This window comes from Labeo rohita, unplaced genomic scaffold (assembly GCF_022985175.1).
Source record: "Labeo rohita strain BAU-BD-2019 unplaced genomic scaffold, IGBB_LRoh.1.0 scaffold_75, whole genome shotgun sequence".
NCBI lineage: Eukaryota > Metazoa > Chordata > Actinopteri > Cypriniformes > Cyprinidae > Labeo > Labeo rohita.
This window is the reverse complement of record NW_026129689.1, coordinates 35,162-58,390: the sequence shown is the minus strand read 5'-3', so window position 1 is coordinate 58,390 and position 23,229 is coordinate 35,162. Positions and strand designations below refer to the sequence as shown.

Here is a 23,229-nt window from a genome sequence, read left to right as displayed (position 1 = left end):
TAATTGTGTGAAGAGATACAGTATGTGCTTACTGACAAAATTATTATTTCACAGATGCATTGTCTTTCAATAACTCAGTAACATTTTTAAGCACCTCTTCAGAAATATTGTCATTTTCAAGTGTTTTCCAGACCTTACATTTCAAAAAGTCAAATTCAAGTTCTTCAAACACTTTAGACACCTTGTACAAACCCTGTCCTCCTTCTAACCCCAAAGAGCAAAGGTCAGATGGCATTGGAACAACACCACGAACACTAAATAATGACTGGCTTTTCATTTCTGGCTGAACGGTCACTAAAAACTAAGAATCACGGGACAAACACCGCCGAGGCCCTGAGTTCAGATCCTGTAGAGTCAGTTTACATGAAGCGTCTACGATCCTGCTGGATCAATGTGAATGAATTAATGAATATGAATGAAGGCGGCGCAGACTTTAGTCAAATTTATTGAAGTCCGTATATAAATACACATGCACATTTCCAATGTAAACCAAAGTGAACTCAAGTGCAGCTAAAGGAAATCCCCGAATCATGCAAGGACGTCCGTTCCATTTACAAAAACCCACCTGGCGGCTCGGCGTCCCGTAGACGGATCCAGTTTTGGCAAGAAGTCCTCGACCGAAGCCGCGTTCACTCCGCGTTCTGCCTTCCGTATAAATAAATAGATTTATCAAATGTGCACTCACAGAGTGAACTCTTATGTACAGTATTTATAAACCTAAGCAGTCAGTCGCTCGAGCCGTCGCCTCCCGCGGAAAGAGCGAGGAACCGAGCGAGAACATTCGTCGAAACCGAAGGCAAAGCGGGGAAACGCCTCACCGAAGCCACCGCGGCCTCGTTCGTTCGCGCGCGCCCGCGTCGTGAGCTCCGCCGCTGACGGACGAAGAAAAGGCAACGGTCCCAGATTCCCGTTAAGGCCGAGGTGAAAGAAAACCGACGGACGCGTCGGCTAAACTAACGCGGTGATTGTGCAAGAAAACAGAGCAGTCAGTAGTCCGTGACGTCTCTCCCGTCCCTCCGATCAGTGTTATATACAAAAACAAAACAAGCGCGCTAACGTGTGGCACCTCTCACTCTTCACTCATGCGAAAACACAAGAACCCAAGCAGAAACGCCGCCTGCGCTCGTCCGTCCGTCCGTCCGCGCGGGCCGGCTCCCTCCGTGGGCGGGCGGCTCGTACATTCGTGGCCGTCTGTCGAGTGCAGGTATTATGGCTTCGATGTGCGCGCGCCCGTCGCCTCAGTTGGTGCTCATGGACACGTCGCGGTTGGGGCCGAGCTCTTCCTCCTGCTCGTTGTCGTTCAGATCCTCGTCTTCCTCGTCCTCGTCCTCCTCCTCCTCGCTCTGAGCGGCGGCGGCGCCGGCCTCGTCCCGTGGCGTCTCCGTCTCGGCGGGAGCCTCGCGGTCCAGGGCGAAGTAGCCCGTGCCTTTGACGGTGTCCTGCCGCTGGTAGAAGAGCACGTACGCCGCTTTGGACTGAACAAAAACAGACACGGGAGAACGTCAGTCTTCTGCAGGAGTTACACAACACGTCAATTAATTACGTCATTAACTGATGTTTACTGCACATATGTACATCAACTTGACATAGTCACCACTAGTAATCTACTACTAAATATACTGCAGAAACTTCATTTTCTGTAAAGCTGCTTTGCAATGATTTCTATCATGAAAGCGATTTGAATAGACTTGAGTTGAACTGAATTGAATCCTGCCAGCACTCTGACTTCATCTGAAGATCACACAGCTGTTTGGACGTGAACCGTCGCTATATTTCAGACGGCCGGAGTTTCTCACCACGATCTGGTCCTCGCTGGTCGGCGACACACTGCTGTCATCGAAGTTGTACCACTTGTCATCTTCCTTGTTCTTGGCGTAGGCGGTGTCTGACAATGAAACCACATACGTTACATATTTGACTAATCAGATTGACTATTTAAGCTGATATGGTGATACAGGTCATGATGGTCATCAGCTGTCATGTATATTAGGGTTAAAGGAGAGGTTCAGTTCCAGAACAACTGTGACGAGTTAGTCACTGAAAGTGTCCACATGAGGGCGATGTGTTTTTGGAGCGCTGTTGATTCATTTAGAGAAGTATAAAAGGAAGTGGATGTACACCTGTAGGTAGTATATGTGTGATGTACCCATGTCCTAGCTACCCCTCAATTGTTTTGAAGTGGTCTGGTGGAGGAGACTGATGATGAGATTGGATTGATTGCATGGAATCTTCGCACTGTGAGAATCGATCTTGTTCTTTTGAAATGATTACGGATGAAATTCACCATGAGTGTAGCACAGATTGAGCTTCCCGATTGACAAACGGCTGCGGAATCTTCATGACTGAAGCTACGGGACATACAAGTATTTCGCTGTTTATTCCTTATTTGTGAGGGTAGCTGGGTACTGTGCCCCTAAACTTTTTAAAGACGGTTTAGATGTTGTTTGTAAAAATGAACTATGCATCAGCCGAATCTTCATGTGTTTGATACCCATTCACAAGACCCATCATCGTTGTTGCTCTTCTTATTTGAACTGTGGCCTCTCTTCTTTAAAAGGTTAACCGTGAATAGTCAGCGCTTGTGAGATTTTTGGATGTTCATATTGATCTTTCGAACTGTTTGAAATGAATCACGGCACGTTTGAACTGTTTGAACTGAATCATTGAATTTTGAGCATCCGAACTACTTGAGCTGAGATATCGATAGTTTCACGGTTTGAACTGAATCACTGCATTTTTGAACTGTTTGAACTGAATCACTGCATCTTTGAACTGTTTGAACTGAATCATTGAATATCCGAACCGCTTTTGACTTTGAACTGTCTGAAATGAACCACTGCACGTTGAACTTTTTGAACTGAATCACTGCATTTTTGAACTGTTTGAACTGAATCATTGAATATCCGATCTGCTTGAATGGAGACCCCGATAGTTCGAACTGTCTGAACTGAATTACTGCACGTTGAACTGTTTGATTTGAATCACTGCATCTTTGAACTGTTTGAATTGAATCTCTGAATTTTGAACTGTTGGAATTAAATCTCTGAGCTGGTTGAATTGTATCATTAAGGGTTTAAACTGTATGAAGTGAATCACTGTGGTCAAACTGTTTAATAGTCGGTCAGCTGGGTTTAAATTTGAAGATTGGAGTGAATGGTTGAATAAGTACCTGTCTTTCAAAAAAAAAAAAGGGTTATATCACACTCCATTAATTATACTGTTAAATATTATTTTTGGGTCAAAGAGGTACCTCTAGGGCAGTTGGTAAATTTATCAGACTGTTTCATTGACTTTTGGAGTGTATGTACTTTTTTTTTATTGTTGTTGTTGTTTTTTTTTTTTTTTTTTTTTTCTGTTCTGTTTTATTTTGTGAATGATTTCTTGTACAATTGGTCTGAATTTCTTCAGTGCATACTAAGAAAGGAGAACAAATAGAAAATATATCTCAATGCAAGTGAAACTGATGTATTTTTGTTTGTTTTTGTCTTGGGCTCAAAAAAGGGGTTCACAAGGTTTATTTTTTTTAACCCTTGAGAGTCCTATGTAGAACTGACTTTAATAGTTTTTTTTTACTTATAAGTAATTTATAAGTTGGCACCCCAGAGCAACTCAGTTCGTTACACAACAATTCACAGTTAATGTAGTCACCCCCTTGTCATCCAAGATGTTCATGTCTTTCTTTCTTCAGTTGTAAAGAAATTGTGTTTTTTGAGAAAAACATTTCAGGATTTTTCTCCATATAATGGACTTCATTGGTGCCCCGATTTTGAACTTCCAAAATGTAGTTTAAATGCAGCTTCAAAGGTTCTAAATGATCCCAGCCGAGGAAGAAGAGTCTTATCAAGCGAAACGAAAAATAAAATTTTGTATACTTTTTAAGCACAAAAGCTGGTGTAGCACAGGCTCTGGGATGCACGTTCATGATGCTACGAATTAGTGATGGGTTGTTCTTTAATGATTTGTTCATTTTGAACGAATCTTTAATGTGACTCGGGATGAACGAGTCGTCTCGGGGAGTGATTCGTTCAGTCGCATGTGCAACATCCTATTAGGTTCTGTACTGGAATTAGTTCACCTGTTTCGAGTCTTTGGGTTTTTCGAGTCATTCATTCATCTTATGGGGCGTCACGTGATGAACGAATGACTCAAACCCGAAAACGTGTCAGATAAGAGGTGAGGTGAGCGAATCATAGACTAAAGACCCAGGTAAACAATGAATGAATCTTTTCTGTTTCTTATAGCATTATAGTTTTGTCTTGTTTGTAGTGTGATCAACGTTTGTGTAAGCAGTAGATGTGTTAGGGAAGTAACACATAACATTTTAATTGTATTTTGCTAAAATGAACGAAATGACTCGGAAAAAGATTCGTTCATTTTGCTGAACGAGACTCAAAGGTCCGAGTCGGTAAAATGATCCGAACTTCCCATCACTACTTTCAATCACGTGTAAGTTGATCGTCTGTGTACTGAATGTGGTGAAAAACTCCATCTTATTTTCTCCTACAACTTCAGAATCGTCCGACATCGTTGCACCTTTCTGTTTGTAAACAGCGTTTGACTTACTTGCACTTTCTTAGTCTTCTTTGCGTGTTCACTTTGTAAACACTGGGTCTGTAGTTTCACGTGACTGTTCCACATGAAGGCGCACGCCAGAGCTTGCACTGCACCAGCTTTTGTGCTTAAAAAGTATAAAAATTATACAAAGTATACAAAAAAATGATCGTTTAGAGCCTTTTGAAGCTGCATTTAAACTACATTTTGGAAGTTTAAAATCAGGGCACCAATGAAGTCCATTATATGGAGAAAAATCCTGAAACGTTTTCCTCAAAAAACATAATTTCTTTACGACTGAAGAAAGAAAGACATGAACATCTTGGATGACAAGGGGGTGACTACATTATTTGTGAATTGTTGTTCTGGAAGTGGACTTCTTTAAAGATCAGCCCTGAATTCACGTGTGATCGAGTCCCATCATGTCGACGGAGGCGTCTGTCCGTGTCATACTCACAGTGTCCTCCTCCCATTCCTCCGTAGTGGTTTGAGACGGCGATGAGGTCGTAGCGGCACGGCCCCGCGTTAGGATTGATGAGGAACTCCGACATGTCCAGATCGCTGCGGGGCGACACGGCACGGTCATTACAGCTAACTAAACCAACCGTTACAATCATTTACTTCAAATAAAATATTTAAAATAAAACTTGAATTTATTATTTTTCTCATTAAGTTTAACTTAATGCACTAAATTATTAACATTTAAATAAAAATAATAAAATCTATATAGACATAAAAAAAATGTAAAGACTAAACGCAAAACAATTTCCCATTATAACAAGAAAAAAAAGCATACACATGGTGTAAAAAAGATTGATTGTGTAGTTAGTCATCGATTATATCAGGAGTTTTGTGTGAGCTCGGTCAGCTGTGATGTATGGGGTATAGGGCTGTCAAAAAAAAGAATTTTTAATATTTGTCAAATTTAAGATAAAAATCCACATTTGAATGCAAAATGTTGTGTTTGAATTTTTGGTGTGTATTAATGGAGCACAAGATGTGATAAGGATGTCAGTGTCTGTCCAGCTCAACCCACTTGATGCGACGCTGCTGGTTTTCGCAAAAAAGAAAACGTTAATGCAGAGAAGATCTTATTTACGGCAAAACTGAAATCAAGTCGTTCACACAGGCATATTTATCATGTTCTATAGGGACATCAATCACCGCTGCACTCGCGTCTTGCACAAAAGAGAAAGCCATGTCAAATTAACATTCAACTCCTTAAAAAAGTCACAAAACTCAAGTTTCTCCCCGTCACACTGCATCTCATGTTTTTAAATGAAACAGTGCTCTTTGTGATTGGTTTTTGGTCCTTTGTATTTAACTGTGCCTACATATTCGATGCTGTTTTGTTTCTAATAGATTAAGTGACTGAGCTAATTATATTTGGTTTATAAACATTGTTTTAAACATTATGCACTTAAGTGCAATATTTAGCTCAATGCGCCCTCTTGTGGCCGCAGGAGAGAAGACAAAAGCTTTTCTCACCATATCTGAAGTTATGCCCTTTATATTTTAATATAATTTGAATACTGATAATGTATCTAAGTGCAATAACAGTACAAAAATTTGTTACACTAGTAATTTTATAATAAATCCAAAACCAAGAAAACTACTCAGTGGAAACGGTACCTGAGTTAATGAGCAACTGTTTATGTGAGTTTACATGTTTTTGTTCTCAAAACTTGATAAATGCTGCTAAGTGAACAAAGTTTTTATTGACTTTGAGTTGATTTCTTGAGCACTTTGTGTTGCTTAAAATGATGAGTACAGTTCAGACTGTTAGATTTTATAAGAAGAAAGGGGAAAAAAAAAATCAGCCAAACGTATTGGGCAAAAAAATCATTATATATTGGCCACCGGCTGCCCTGATTTCTAAATATCCACATCGGCCGGAAAGAGAAAAAAACAAAAACAAAACAAACATTGGTCAACCTCTACTCAATCCATATCTACACACATATCAAGCTCTAACTATGATCAGCACTTTAAAATGATTGTGTTTGTTGATATCAGACTTCTGCATCCGCTCATGTCATTCATTTCATTTGTGTTGAATGACTCGTGTAAGTCGTGTTCGCTCTGTGAACTTCCTCTGCTGTTGTGGCTGAAAGAGGAACAGTGGAGCGGCCCTCGACTAAACACGTTTCTGGTTGACTAGTAGTTCTTCATTTTAAGCATTTGTCGACTATTAGTCGCACGTTCATTAATAAACCATTTCAATCCTCATAATGAGCCTTTAAATAATTATGTCCTTCCATCCGTCACTGACTGCGTGACTTCCTGTGTCTGTGACTAATAAAATTTTGGTTGACCAAACCACTTCTCGTGGACCATGAGAGACAGTGCTCAAACATTCAGACATTATCATTTTGTGGAAATTTCTTTCTAAAGTGGTTGACACAAACATATGGGTTTATCAGTGTTTTTTACGTGTTTGCCTTTGGATTTTAATGAACCGAGTTGTTTTGTGCACTCGTGATTACAAATAAACAACTGAACAAGTTCGTGTTTTATCTTTTCATGTCAAATAATTATACATATTAGTTGGATTTAGCATCACTGATGTGCAGCTCTGACACAAATGAATAAATTACTGTCACTGGAACGTAATCATCGCAAATCACTGCTACATAAATATTGATGCTGGAGGCTTTTTCAGGTCTTTATTTAAAGACGAAATGTCCACTTCTGTCAAGTTTGTTTTGCCATAGTTTTCAATCATTTTTCCCCTCGATAGTGTGATATTGTGTGACGTTTACTTCAGAGAGGCGTGTTAAGGGTGGGACTTTAGAGCAGAACTGGCCCGACAGTGGAAAAGCAGCTAATGATCCTAAAATAACACTGGAACAGAGCAGAACTGCTCAAACACTAATAAATGAAATGCAGATATACAGCATGTCACACATGACTCAAACAGACGGGCGTCACGTTCAGTGGAGCTGCTGTGGAGATGTGTTTGCGCAGGACGTACCGCAGAGGGAAGTCCACCAGCGAGTCCAGTTTGTCCCTCATGTAGCGGCTGTAGGAGAAGCGCTTGAGATGCACCACCAGCACCGGCGGCAGAGACCACAGGTCCAGCTTCTTGGTGGCCTGCTGATGCTGCTTGCAGTTGGGACAGTACCTGAAACACACCCGCACACGGGACGCTCAGTCACGGGAACACTACAGGACGGACGCTGGTCATCGGTCCATGTCACAGTGACACTAGACACATGCATCACATCAGAGCTTCAGATGATCACACATACTCAAACATCACCAGACTGCATGACCTGTCATTATGTGAAGACTCGCTATCATTAGTAAAACAACACAATCATCAAGAGATAAAACAGCAGATAAATCAGATAAACTGCCTGATGATGATCCAGGACGTGGTTTAGGAGGTGCTGATGGACGTGATCTACTAAATCTGCGTTTTGAACATCATTCTGATCTTTTTGTTCGAAATGTTTCTTTTTGAATTCACATGACAGACGGAACCGCCAAATTCTAGATGAAGTGGATTCCTGCTGAAATGGATTTAACCAGAGCAACAGTAAATGTGAGCGGATCTTTGTTTGTCTGTAGGTTTCTCATGCACCCCGCTCTGTATTATTAGTAAATGTTTTATCATCTGACAGAAGCCATGCTGACGTGAAAACCAAAGCTCACCACGGGTCTTCCGCTCCGAGCTTCTCTTTGGTGGTGAAGAGCTCGATGCAGTCCTTCAGCTTGAAGAAGCTTTTCTTCTGCGGCTTATACTCCATACTCTCATGCTTCTCAAAGTCCTTTGGACAAAACATTCTCAAATGTTACAGCACAAGCGACTACAGGACTCTACAGCGCGACCATTTCAGCTGCATTTGCATTACTATGAAGTGACTTACATGGTGTGACTAGAACACTGTTGCCTGATTTTGCTCTATTTCCTCATCAAAAACAGTCTGAAACAAACTGCCGCTGCACATCTCCATTCAAACACAGCGCTGTTTCTTTTATGACTGAATGTGTTTTTAAACGAATCTAGTGAGTCAATGATTCAATTTCCCATTCATAAAGAGAGTGCTTTATTACTGAATGAATCAGCCGTTTGAACGAATCAAATGAATGACTGATTCAGTGATTAAATCAGTGGCTCGTTGCCTCCTACTGGCAGATTTAGATTAATTTTTAAAGTCTGTTTTCAGAGTTTTAATCATTTAATATTTCTATCCTGAAAATTTTGTATTTAAAACAATCTCAACATGAGTTAATAAATTTGATTGCACTCATAAACATATGGAAATACACCTACAAGACACTTTTGTGTTTTTTTGTCACCTCTGTAGTACAAATTAATTGTGTTAATACTGATTGGTAGCTTATTCTTTTTCTACTTGTTCTTACTCTGTTGTTTTAATTAGAAATTTTAAAAATATACACTACCGTTCAAAAGTTTGGGGTCAGTAAGACTTGTAATAGTCTTTAAAGAAGTCTCTTATGCTCATCAAGGCTGCATTTATTTGATTAAAAATATAGAAAAAAAAACAGTAATATTGCAAAATGTTTTTACAACATAAAATAATGTTTTTTATTTTAACATACTTTAAAATAGAATTTATTCCTGTGATGAAAAGCTGAATTTTTATCAGCTGTTACTCCAGTCTTAAGTGTCACATGATCCTTCAGAAATCATTCTAATATGCGGATTTATTATTAGAATGATCAGTGTTAGGGTTAGGTTAGATAATATCAACAGTTGTGCTGCCAAATATTTTTTGGAACCTGTGATTTTTTTTTTTTTTTTTTTTTTCAGGATTCTTTCATGAATAACAAGTTTAAAAAGTACAGTGTTTATTCAAAATATAAATATTTTATAACAATGTAAATTTATTAACTTTTAATAAACTTTTAATTATTAACTTAATACATCCTTGGTGAATAAAAGTATTAATTTCTTAAAAAAAAAGAAACAATAAAAATGTACTGACCCCAAACTTTTGAACGGTAGTGTACATAAAAATTTTGACATAAAAATTTCGAAAAATGGCCTTACAAATGTAAAAACAAAATTCCCCTGTAAATCACGTTAAGCAGTCAAATATCACTCCGTAATGGGAAAACTAATTTTTGATCAGATGTTTTGATTATTGAAGGCGCTGCTGAAATTGTGACCTGTACCAGGAACGGGAGAGTTTTACCTCGGCCACGGTTTCATTGAAGTACTTCCTCTTCATTTCCGGCTCCCAGTCCAGGGACAGATAGCATCTATCTGCACGAAAACAGAGCAAACACGTCAGCCGACGGAGACCACGCGCTCTCTACCATAACGATAACGTGGCGAACGGCTCCCACCGCTGAGGCGCATGTGGTCCTCGTCGAAGCGGATCTGCCGCGGCTCTCCCTTGATGAAGTTGGCGTCGGTCTTGCCCATGTTGTTGAACTGGAATGTGAACAGTCTCTTCTTCTGGGCCGTGAGCGTCGAGCCTTTGCCGGAGTTCTCCGGGACCACGCCGTTCTCCAGCTCGTTGTCTCCGCCCACCGAGTCCTCCGATTGGCTGTTGTCGTTCTCCGAGGGCAGCTCCTGGTCCTGACTGGACTCGTCGTCCTGCTCGTCCGTCTCCATCTCACCTGCGAGACGAGCCACGCTTCAGTCGGTGCGGCGCACAGCGCTCGTATCTTAAAGCAAACCATCTCAAACACGTCAACACACACGGCAGGCACGCGCACGGCGCAGCGCTCGTTAGTGAATGTGGGAATGAACGGGCGACAGTGACGCGTGTGAGAAGAGACGCGCTCAAACCGCATGCTTACTAGGCGACCCCTCCTCCGTTATACCATTGGTGGCGTTGCCGTTGATGGAGTGATGTTTGGGCGAGTACGTCTCCTCCGACTCCTCGTCCTCGACCGCCGGACGAACGAAACGACTGAAACCACAGCAGAACAACTGTCAGTGCTGACTAACAAACACCCGTCAGCGACACAGAGACAGAGACAGAGCCTACACACAACAGGAAGACTGAGACACCGTAAGTGTGAATACAATAAAAACTAGATTAAAAACAGTTGGTCAAGACAAACCTTTAGTCGGCTTGAGAAAGTTTAAAGTTTAAAGTAGTTTTAAAAGGTTCAAGTTTGAATGTTTTGAAGGCAATACAGTCTCAGATAGACAGCATGTCGTTAGCATGTTACTAACATGATTAACATGTTACTAGCATGTTAACACGTTAACAACATTAGCAAGTTAATAACATGTTGTACCATGATTACCATGTTTTTAGCATTATTAGCATGTTATTAACATGTTGTAACATGATTTTAGCAAGATTAGCAAGTTACTACCATGTGGCTAGTATGACTGCAACATGATTAACATGTTAGTAACATGCCGTTAACATGACTCTAACGTGATTAGCCAGTTACTAGCATGTTGCTAGCATGATTAACAAGTTATTAACATGTTGTTAGCATTATTCTAACATGATTAACAAGTTACTAACATGTTGTTAGCATGATTAGCATGTTACTAACATGTTAGCATGATTCTAGCGTGATTAGCAAGTTACTACCATGTTGCTAGCATGATTGCATGATTTTAGCATGATTAACATGTTATTAACATGTTGCTACCATGATTAGCATGTTACTAACATGTTAGCATGATTCTAGCGTGATTAGCAAGTTACTAGCATGTTGCTAGCATGATTAGCATGTTACTAACATGTTAGCATGATTCTAATGTGATTAGCAAGTTACTAGCATGTTGCTAGCATGATTCTAGCATGATTAGCATGTTCTAACATGTTGTTAGCATGACTCTACCGTGATTAACAATTTACTAGCACATTGCTAGCATGATTTTAGCATGATTAGCAAGTTACTAACATATTGCTAACATGATTCTAACATGATTAACTAGTTACTAACATGTTGTTAGCATGATTAGCATGTTACTAACATGTTAGCATGATTCTAATGTGATTAGCAAGTTACTAGCATGTTGCTAGCATGATTCTAGCATGATTAGCATGTTACTAACATGTTGTTAGCATGACTCTACCGTGATTAACAATTTACTAGCACGTTGCTAGCATGATTTTAGCATGATTAGCAAGTTACTAACATATTGCTAACATGATTCTAACATGATTAACTAGTTACTAACATGTTGTTAGCATAATTAGCATAGATAGAAGAGTTTGAATGGATTAGAAATAGTATATAGAAGCAACGTTTTTAAGTCTCAAAGGACAGTTGGAGTTTAAATAGTGTTGCTCATTTGAACATTCCGTCAGTGTAAGTCTATGGGATTTTTCCTCATTTTTTTCGTTATTTTTTAGGAAAAACATAAGTTGGATCAGTTAGAAAAGATACAGCACACCCCGTCTGATCAGTCTGAAGATCTGGGCTGAGTCTGGAGTTTGCAGAGTTAAAGCTCTAGCAGGAGCAGCAGTCAGTAAATTTGGTCTCAGATGCGGAATAATAACTGTAAGTTTAAGTCGGATTTCTCAAGCCAACTTAATTAAGGTCTGTTGTTTACATAAAGTGACAAAATGTAATCATATGCACTAGTTGTGTGTTGTTTCAGGACACTGCTGTGTGACTGGGGTCTGATGAGGCACGTTTTCATTAGTTATTGGCGGTGAGAGCGAGTCGGATGTGCGTGTCGATACCAGAGGCGCAGCAGCAGCAGGTTGTAGAGCTTGTCCTCGCCGATGGTGCGCGGGACGCTCAGCAGGAAGGGCTGGCCGAACAGCGGCGTGCTGGTTTGGTTGAAGCCCGACTGCTTGTACTTCTCTCGCAGATGAACGGGAATCACCACGTGGTCCGTGTCCTCCAGACGGTTGACGGCCACCTCGAACCTGCTCCGGACGGACAGAGACGCACATGAGACACAGACTCTCTACGCTCGACCGCGACAGCGACGACGGGAACTCACACGTAGATGTCGTCCCGCTCCATGATGCTGCTCAGGTTCTCGTTGTTGGCGAAGATCCGGTGGAACCTGTGGTTGTAGATGTCCGTCACGATCATCTAGACAAGCGGAAGAAACACAGTGAATGCAGGGGAGATCCGCAGACAGGACACTCTTCGTACGACAAGACGCTCACCTTCTCAGCCGGGACGCCCGACAGGACCGACAGCGACGCGCACAGATCCGAGATGTAGCCCACTTTAGGCACCGTCAGTTTATACTGAAACAGAAACATCAACGGTTTAATGTTTTATCATCACAAGAGAATAGTGTTGAGCAAATGAGCAGAATCTGATTCAGTAAATCTGAACAACTCGTTATGAGACGCGGTCGATAAAGGTGATTTACTCTTGAATCAGATTACAGTGATCGTGCTCGTAGTTTTTGCGTGCCGTGACGTACCTGCGTGGGTTTGGCCAGCGGGTCCAGCCACACCAGATAGACCTCCAGCGTTCGCTCCTTCTTCATGGGCAGAGGCAGCGTCAGGTAGCAGAAGGGGTCAAAGGTCACAGAGATCTTGGCACACACGGGACACACCAGCGTGGACTTGAACAAGCCGTGAAATATATCGACGATGATGGAGTCGTTCCTCTTGATGTGGTTCTCCCAGGCCTCCTCCGCCACCACCTGCAGGACATCCAGAGGAAAAACATCACTCTGGAAACTCTGGATCTCAATCACACACACGTTCAAACAATACATGAGGAACAAAATATTGGCTTAACATTTTTGAAAAAGTGTGTTTCAGATGTTGACCTTTCCTTAAGGTTTCACCTGTTTGAATATCTTCTGCAGTCTGTCAAAAACATGTTACTTGTACTTAAAAAAAAAAATGCTGTTTGAAATTATTTTATACCACAGGACACTTTAAGCTGAACAGCCATTTTATAGCTTTAGAGCTTTAATGTAATTTACTTCTCTGAATCATATTTAGACAAGTGTCACGTTTTTATATAATGCAGATTTTTTTATCTACAAAAAAATTATTTTTTATTACAAACTTTCAGATGATGTAAAATCCACTTTATGAAGCGACTGTGAAAAGATGTGCTTGCCATTAGTGAGCGGATCGATGTACAAATCGTGTCATCCTGCGTGTAAATGCATGTGTGTGTGCCGCACCTTGTCGGGTCGGCCGTCGGCGTCTTTCAGCTGAATGTAGGGCTTTTTCCGGATGCGGTTCAGGTCTTCGTGGAGTCCGTCCAGCAGGAAGGCCAGCAGCTCATGAGAGTCCTGCTGCTGATAGCCCGAAAACTGAGGCGCGAATCGACCCACCTGAGTCTAAAACATCAACAGCACAGAGACGTCATCAGTCCGAACAACCGTCAGCGGTATCTCTCAGTAAACGTAGACACGTCGAGCTCCATCCTTACCTTGAAGGGCCGTGGCGTGACATAGCTGTATTTGCCCGACCACAGCTGCTTGATGAGCTCGGCGTAGGCCTTGGCGATCTCTCCCTTCATTCCCAGAGGATTGTCCTCGTTCAGCTCGTCCTGGTACTTGTCCTTCAGGAAGTACTCGGTCAGAGGAGGGATGTTGCTCAGACACTGCAACACACACACACAGGGAGCTCAAGAGCGGCGCAGGACACGTGCGAGCACAGGCCGAGAGTGTGGAGAAGCTCAGCGAGCGTCACCTGTGTGGCCGAGTTCATGAAGCAGGTGTTTCCCAGGTTGGACAGGCCGCAGAGGCCCGCTTTCTCGGCGCGCCGGCCCTGATCCGAGTACTCGTAGCTGCTGTAGGGCGGGTAGGACGGCAGGCTGTAGCTGGAGTTCTTCATGCTGCGGACGGACACACGCAGACGTTTGACAGCGCCGTGAAAGCGACAGACGCGCCGGTGAAAGCAGCGGCGGCGGCAGTGAGAGCGGATGAACAGAGCAATGCAGCCACAACCCAAAACATGCAGCGAGAGCAAAACACAATTAACCACAGCTCAGATACGAAAACCCAGAGAGACGCCTCGCTGTCCGCTCGACCTGACGGACACCACGCAGCGCTGAGAGACGACACGTGCGTCTCACTCATCACGACACACAGAGACTGGACTGACACGTCTCCACGAGTCTCTGAGCAGAACCTGAGCTCCTCTGTTAGAGAACTGAAGCTGAACTGTAAGTGGACGCTTTCACATGATAATGACCTCAATCATGCAGGAACGATGTTGGAACGACTACGACAAAGAAACTGAGAGATCTGGAAAGACCTGGTGTCAGTATCACCTACTAGATGTAGGATGCACTTATTTTTTCCATAGAAGACAACTGAAATTCTGTAAATGATTCTGTGGAATACAAGTCAAATTTCAACATTACGTGAATCTCACCTTCGTCAACTGTGTCCAAATAAACCTTCAGTTTTGGCACAACCATACGTGTTAAAACTGGGGATGCAGCGAAATGAAAATTCTGGGCTGAAACCAAAAACTCTAGACGCACTTTGCCGAAAACTGAAATCAAAAAAGCTTTTTAATAATTATTTGTTATTTTATTAAATAATATGAAATAACTATGTAAGATTTTTTAATTTAACTCAATATTTTTAATCATACTGAATTTAAAAAACACATTTAAAATGTGAAAATAGCATTTTTGGACAACAATGTCTTGGCGGCCTGAACTTTTGTGCATCAAATTTGTTCATGGGGTTCACTTACTTTTGCACAGCACTGTCAGTGACTGATTTGACCTGCTCTGTAAAGCTCATTTTGGTTTCAGCTGTTTTCTACATTGGCAACAGAGCTGACGTCTGTTTCACTGAGCAGATTACATTTCACTAAAATGATTAACGTGACTCTGAACACGCGAGCGTTCGGCATTAAAACGAGGCCCGCGCAGCATCAGCAGGAACAGTTCAGGAACAGAGCCAAAAAACATCCGTCCCATATAGAAGCTAACGACTGATCACTGCTAATTGAATAACACACAGTAGCAGCCCTCCATTCCCACAATGCACGGCAGCTACAAGCGTCACACTAACTGAAGCACCAGTGAAGGTGCTTGAACTGCTCAAACAGGAGGACAATCCCTTATTACTGAAAGCGTGTATGTGTCGGGCAGCAGGACTTTTAATTAATTATGTTAACAAACACAGATGTGCTGAGCACACAGACAGTCAGCTGCTCAAACCAACTAGCAGTGTCATCATAAACATCCTGTGATCGTCATTTCAAAAGCACACAGCACACGTGAGACAAGGCGACGTACTGACCGTTCACCTCTACGTGAAGATTTCACTACAGTGACGTAGGGAGTGTTTTATTAGCCCCGCCCACCCACAAACCCCTCCCCTGGCCCCGCCCCCTGCAGGCTTACTTGCGGCCGCCGAAGCTGCTGTTATGATTGTTTGCGAGAGATGAAGGGCAGATCTTTGGTAAAGCAGAGAGAGTGGAAGCACCAGATGACCTTCAAAAGACAAGAAGAGCGAGAGTTACAGGAGACGACCTCGAGGAGAGATCGGCAGATCCAGAAGGCTGACACGCACGTGTCCAAGCATCGGCTCTAAAGCAATGATGTGACGCTCCGGACGTCACGTGACTCACTTGAGCGCCGAAGATCCGCGAGGCCACGTGCCGTCTTCGTTCTTCTGTTCGATCACTAGAACCTGCACACAGAGGAAAACCATCAACGTTACTCCTGTAAACCTTCATTTCATTACTGTGAAAACCAACGATGGACTATTTTCATGTGTGTGTGTGGGGCACTGGTTCACACAGGAACTGATTAAAGCAGCGACGCTGTCTGATGTGTGAGCAGCGCAGCAGTTTTTCAGTAACACACTGTCCCATGAAATCCATCAGCACCTGAAGTCTGTTCTGAGTTTTCTCAAGACGCCTCATGATGCAACTGTGAACTAAATGGTCTTGTGATGTCACAACATCAGCACAGGCCTATTTGAGCTCCGATCTTACTGCTGTGACTGCTCAACCAGTGCCTTCACACATCCTGCTTGACACATCTACTTCCTCCCAAAGGAAGCAGCCTGTTTTAATGATCCCTAATGTGTAACTTCTTCAATGACATACTGAAATAAAAGACAGAGTTGTTAAAAGTAGTTAATAGTCTGTCATTGGCCTGATGAACCAAACTCTGTCATTTAATAAACAATGCAATTTCACAAAGAACACATTACACACACTCTCCATATTTAATGATACTTGATCATTTGTTAATTGCATTTAATAGATTACGCTTTCGGCTCATTTGTTTTTAAAAGGTGGAGCTGGGTGATAAATGATAACACAAGTTCCATAAACGTTCATTATTATGTTTATGCAGGAAACGCAGAATAAAAGAGCGCTGGTCATTTGAAGTGCACCGTTCATACGCTCGACTCAAAGTCTCGCTGATGATGAGTCTCGCTCAAGCGAACACTAAACAGCGCTGTGACATCCAGAGCGAAACACTTGAATTCAGCCAAAAACACAAATGACACAGCGCTGACAGACAGGAGACACGGTCAGAACGCTTTTAAATCTACAAATGGCCTTCATTTACCATAGATTTACTGTAGTAGCACTAACTACACTGTGGTTTTGTGTCAGAAATGTGGCTATTCGTGTCAAACTGTAATTATATTATTAAATGTAGACATGCATTAAATGTATTGAAGGAGGAGTAATGCAATATAATGACAGTATTTTTTGTGATGAAGCTATAGCATTTATGCATTTATACTACAAGTATTTAGACCACATTTTTACCATGTTATTGATGTGTTATATTTGTGGTTTTAACTGTGATTATCATGACCTAAATGTATGCTACTATAGAAGATCAATTCATTTAATTAAAAAAAACTCAAACAGTCAGAATTATTACTATCAGAATTTCACCCTATAAAAATGAGGTTGCTACAATTTCTACAGATATGAGTGATTTTGAATAATGAATGTCAACCTACATCTGCATCTGAACTCATGCTACTATCACATGTTTTTCTAAGAGACAAAAAAATTCTACATTACTATTATTAATATTATGAGGCGACACAAACCTGTTTCTTGATTTGAAACAATATTACTCATTAGAACATTAGTAGAACTAAGAAATGATTTTTTTCTTCATTTTTAATTTATTTTAAGGAAAAATGGCTGGAAAAGTGTAAAGGATTCAAAACACATGAAAACATCAAACACCAAACATCCTAAGGCTAAAAGTAGCTCATAACTTGCCCATTTAGGAGAAAATCTGAAAAATAATGGGGGTGTCAATCCTAAATTTAGGACTCCTAAATGTTTGCTCTAAGAGTATTCCACAAACCGCTTTAGTGTTAAAACCAGCTCAGAAATCTGTGAAACATTAGGAGCAGTGAAGAGGACTCATAAGACCAAATCACACACTGTCCTTCCTGATGAAAAAAACACACAGACCATCACAGGAATCCTAATGGTCTGCAAATAACATTAGAAACAGTACAAACCATTAACTTGTGACCATTACAAAAAATAAAAAATCTTTAGTGTGTTTTGGCACAAGTTCTGTTAGGATTTAGTTGAATAGAAGGCGACCAATTACCAGTGGAGACAAACAGGCATCATTACATTCACCACTAAAACCAGTACAATTCCCATTACAACCAGTAAAACCACTACAAACTCTCTGATGGTTTCTAGAGTTGTTTTTTTCAGCAGGGCTAAAATGGCTTTTCTGCCAATCTGCCTCAGAACATAAACATTTAAGAAACATGCTGCATTTATTTACAAACATATGTTTTCCCACACAACTTTTCTGGTTGTGGAGGTTATCCCAACTCCAAATTTTCCTTTCATTATGTCCTTGTTTTCATTAACAAGTTGGGGAGGAAGTAAAAGCTGTTCTTGTGTCCAGTTTGGTTTTCTTTTATATTTGCATGTCTTACTATCAGCCATGATTATTCTACTCTGTTAATTAAAAGGTTGTTTATATGCATATCTGCTAACTGTATAGGAGGAGCACACACATAAGAGGCTGACAGTCAGAACATATACTTGTTTAATTAGTGACGCTTGCATTGCATTTTAAAATCTTTTTAAATTATTTCTGTGAATAAATCTCTGACAGAGACTATCAGCCAATCACTGTGCGCATAGTTAATGATCATGATGACATCATCCACAGCAACAAGGTCAACCCCGCCCTTACTCTGAGCTTAAGACTTCTGCTCTTTGTCTTAATAAAAGTTTGTCTCTGCAGCTTTGTGAATAGGTTTATGAGAAAAAACTGTTACTGCTGTTTAGGAGAACTCTTAGTTTGTAGGATAAAATGTTTTGTGAATACAGGCCTGGTTTTTACTACTTTCACATTGGAGCAAAAATCTGCCTTTAAACTCAAAAGAAATAAAAAAAGTGACATTTATCGTGATAATTATCCATTGATATCAAAAAAATTATGGTGATCATTTTTTGTCCATATCGTCCAGTCCTAGTAAAAGGTTTGTGACTCTGAAACAGTGAATCATTTGGTTTCTCCATCTCTAGCTCATTTCACTACACTTGTGTTTCTGTCGCTTTCTCCTCTGCAAAACAAATGGTGATTTAGTGACATTTTGGCCATTTTACACACTTCAGTCTCAGGGATCTTTAACCTACTCATCAGTGACTCTCCAGCTATTGATTTAACGCTGAACTTTAAATTCATTAAATGACAGGAGCGCGTCTCACCTGTCCCTGATAGAGTCCGGCGTCCTGAATGGTGCTGTCGGGTTTATTCAGCGGCTCAAACGTGTTGCTCATGTACTTGTTCCACAGCCGCGTCTCCTTCTCGTCCGGGATACTGAACAGCTTCCGCATCTCCCGCTCGATGGTGTCTGTCGGGACAGAGGAGCGTTTGTCAGAGAGAATATCTGCACATACACTACCATTCAAAAGAACAGGACCAGTAAGATTTTAATGTCTCTTCTGCTCATCAACGCTGCATTTATATGATCAAAAACACAGTAAAAATTCTGAAATATTATTACAATGTAAAACAGCTGTTTTCTGTGTGAATATCTGTTCAACTGTAATTTATTCCTGTGATCTAAAGCTGAATTTCCTGATCATTACTCCAGTCTTCAGTGTCACGATTTGTCAAAAATCATTCTAGATAGTATCTTTCACATACTAATAAATCCAGCACAACACAAAACAAGCATGTGATCTAATAAAAGTCTGAAAGTCTCCTGAAAGTCATAAAAAGGTGTCCTGAAGTGTTTCACAAAGTTAGCATTTGATTAAAGCTGTTCACACAGTCATAGTTGGTGATTTGTGTCAAATGGATTTTAAAAGCACAAGTTCAATATAAATCAGGAGGCTTTAGTTTAGAGCGTGAGTGTTGTGAGTGTCGTTCAGTACCTATAGTGTCTGCTTTGCTGAAGCGGCGCGTGACGACGTTGTCCATGTTGCTGTCTTCGCACAGCTTGAGTTCGGTGAGGTAGACTTCCACCTTACAGTGTTTGACGAACATGCCCTGCTCCACCACCTGAGAACAACACACAGCATCAGCACAACACACAATCTGCTCAAAACTCAGAGACCAGCGCCTGACAAGCGAGGTTTTTATCTGGCGGGTGAGCCGAGGGTTTCCACACATCAGTGTGTTGACACAAGCTAACCGGAGAAACGCTTATTTTAGCAGCACAGGCGACAGCTGAAGAATTCCTGCCTATTTATTACACGCTGCCCCTCACCAGTGACACCAAACGCAGCGCAAAACCACATTATCTCAGTGCGAGAACCCGAACGCCGGCAGAACCGAAAGCAGAATCGAGCCGCTCGTCCGCCGGGCCCGCGCCTCTCGCGTTCCCCTCTCGGCCCCGCCGCGCTCGCCGTGACCTCGGCCGGCTCAAACGCAAGGACGAGCGCGTCCCGGCCCGACCGCGGCCCACGGAGAGACCCGGAGCGGCGCCGGCCCGCCCTCGCCGCCCGCCGCCCGCCCAACTCTTCCCCAAAGCCCAGAAGAGAGAAAAGGCCGAACCTCTTGCATGCTGCTGCTCACGGTCGAGTCGCTGAAGCCGCACAGTCATGCAGTCGAGCGCACTGCCCCGGCAGCACAGAAATAGCCCTCACCGCCACCCGATACCCTCACATACATGGACAGAGGGGCGGGAGAGAGACCCACACGCCGACCCACAGCGGCCGCCTTCGGCCTGCACATCTGAGCCAGCGGGAGTCAGCGTTTCACACACACACACACTATATCTGTGCAGCACCACACACAGTCACACTGCACTGTTACTACTACTGTAACTGAAAAAGGCCTGTTTATGTTTGAAATGAGAAATTTTATATTGGTGAAAATATTTTTTTGTAATATATCAGCTAAAAATGCATTAACATATTTAAATTGTGAAAGATAAACACGTTTACACATTTCTGTATTATCCAGTGCACTGATTTTAAAAACACATTACACACACAAAGCACACGAAGCAAAGCGTCTCGCTGCGTTAAAGTGACGAGAATGAGATTTCAGTGGTCTGATGTGATTATCTGTCATGAAAGCACTGCTGAACATCTGATCGTCAGATTGATTTCTACAGCGCTTTATATAATAGAGATCGTTTCAAAGCAGCTTCACAGTAATAAACAAGAAAATCATCAATTATGAAACCACACTATAAAATATAATTCATTTCTTTTGATTTCTACATGATGTTTCTCAAAGCATGGCATTTTTAGAAACATGAATTAAAATTTTTCCTTCTATATATGATTATATTTCTGTATATTATGTACATGTAAAAGACATATTATTTACTGTACTTCATTTAATTTAGACTATACATTTACAGTAAAGACAAAAACACTGCACTAGGATAAGGTAATTAATTACTAGTTACTAATTACATCTTCAACAGTCTAATTAGATTACTGTTCAAATGACTTATTACTCATTACTTTGTAAACGCTGTATCAACCTCAAGTTCATAACACAAGGACAGACGCTTCTTTTAATTCTGTCACATATACAGTAGATGACTACATACCAACTCTCACTACTGACTAATTATTAACTATGGCTTTTGCCTCAATATACTCATAATTACTGCTTATTAACACACAGTAGCTGTTAAGTTTAAGAACTGGGTAGGAATAAAGATTTGGAATAAGGTCTTGCAGAATAAGACTTTAACATGTGCTCTTTAAATATTAATAAACAGTCAATATCTCAGTAATATTCAGACTAATAATCATCTAGTTAATGTGAGAATCTGACAGTATTTACAGTGATATTTTAAGCACAGCCTTTAGATTCTGATGTTAAATTCAGTTTTGTACAGTATATAATTGTTCTAGAGACTAAACACAGTATTAGGATCAATTACACAAGAAGTAGCTGTAATTAAACGACAGAAACAATCAGAATAATCCCTGAATAATGAAGGAAGAGTAATTAAATGACAGTGACGAGTTACACCCATCAGTGATCAGGCAGCATCAGTGTTTGATGTGTCATGTCGGTGTGTTTCAGTGTGTTTCGGGTCACTCTCAATGTGTTTCAGTGTGTTTCGGGTGACTCTCGGTGTGTTTCGGGTGACTCCCGGTGTGTTTCAGTGTGTTTCGGGTGACTCCCGGTGTGTTTCAGTGTGTTTCGGGTGACTCTCGGTGTGTTTCGGGTGACTCTCGGTGTGTTTCGGGTGACTCTCGGTGTGTTTCAGTGTTTTTCGGGTGACTCTCGGTGTGTTTCGGGTGACTCTCTGTGTGTTTCAGTGTTTTTCGGGTGACTCTCAGTGTGTTTCAGTGTGTGTCGGGTGACTGTGTGTGTGTTTCGGCTGACTCTCGGCCCCTGCCGTACCTTGCGTGCGATGGGCTCCTGTCCCGGGCTCAGGCCGTACCAGCTCAGCAGCTTGTTCCAGCCGTCGGCGGGCAGCAGGATGTAGTCCAGCTCGTCGATCAGGTGCTCCTTGATGCCCAGCACGTCCCCATCTGCAAACACACACACACAGGGTCACGGGAGCCGGCGTCAGGGGCCGCGGGTCGTATCGGGGCCCGTGCGACGCACCTTTGAGCAGGCCCGAGTTGTCGACGGGTCCGGGATACACGTTCTGGTCGCCCATCTGGTATTTGTCCCAGCTGTCGAAGCCCACGTACTTCTTCCATTGCTTGAACCAGTGACTGTCCACCAGATACCTGCAGGAAACAGGAAGTGACCTCACACACGGAGCATGACAGAGCACAACACTGGTGTATATCAGATCTGACAGAGAAGAGACTGTCATTCATCTCAACACACGCACGCGCGGTTTTACTATAATTTTACTGCAGTATGTGTGGTGTTCTGACAGAGCAGTGATCGTGTGCTGATGTTGTTGTGAGTGTGTGTGATCGATCAGTTCTGTCTGTGATTGATCTCTGATCGCCTGGCGAGCGAACGCGCTCTGGTGACGCTCGGTGTCACGCGCGTCGCGGTGTTCGCCCGCGTGTTTTGTAGCGCGTGTCTCACCAGGTGTCCGCTCTGCGCAGCGGCGTCTTCAGGAGGCTCGCGATCTCTCCTCTCTGCGTCTCCACATCCGCCGCGCCGCCTTCCGCCATCTTCGCTCGCGCACTGCATGCTGGGACGCACCGCTGGCGTCGGCGCGCACGTCGCCGGCCGCGTGACGTCATGACGCGCCTCACCCGCCGTCACCGCTTTCGTTTCGGGCGTCCTTCAGTTTTTATTTATTTATTTATTTATTTAATAGTTAATGTGACATACAGTCAGCGAAAGTGTGATCGTACATAAATACACTGACACAAACATGTAATCATGTAAACATGTTAATACACACTCACATTCTTATTA

At 42.1% G+C, this 23,229-nt stretch overlaps 1 protein-coding gene across 6 annotated transcripts; it reads right to left on the bottom strand.

Moving 5' to 3' along the window:
- Positions 1–427: 427 nt before the first annotated feature.
- LOC127161832 (ubiquitin carboxyl-terminal hydrolase 15) lies at positions 428–23,001 on the bottom strand. Of its 6 annotated transcripts, none has more exons than XM_051104580.1 (22): positions 22,891–23,001; positions 22,450–22,577; positions 22,243–22,373; positions 19,800–19,926; positions 19,128–19,273; positions 16,029–16,090; positions 15,802–15,891; positions 14,127–14,271; positions 13,864–14,037; positions 13,613–13,771; positions 12,893–13,117; positions 12,627–12,710; positions 12,455–12,549; positions 12,189–12,377; positions 10,330–10,442; positions 9,871–10,146; positions 9,717–9,787; positions 8,209–8,324; positions 7,526–7,675; positions 5,009–5,112; positions 1,797–1,885; positions 428–1,475 (listed from the first exon to the last, which is right to left on the bottom strand). In XM_051104580.1, exons 1-22 carry the CDS (start codon positions 22,977–22,979, stop codon positions 1,239–1,241), a joined length of 3,000 nt encoding a protein of 999 aa, XP_050960537.1. In that variant the 5' UTR covers positions 22,980–23,001; the 3' UTR covers positions 428–1,238. The 6 variants fall into 6 exon arrangements, with proteins under 6 accessions (XP_050960537.1, XP_050960538.1, XP_050960539.1 ...); XM_051104581.1 differs by having other exon boundaries at positions 10,354–10,442; positions 22,891–22,985; XM_051104582.1 differs by lacking the exon at positions 15,802–15,891 and having other exon boundaries at positions 22,891–22,985.
- Between the last annotated feature and the right edge of the window lie 228 nt (positions 23,002–23,229).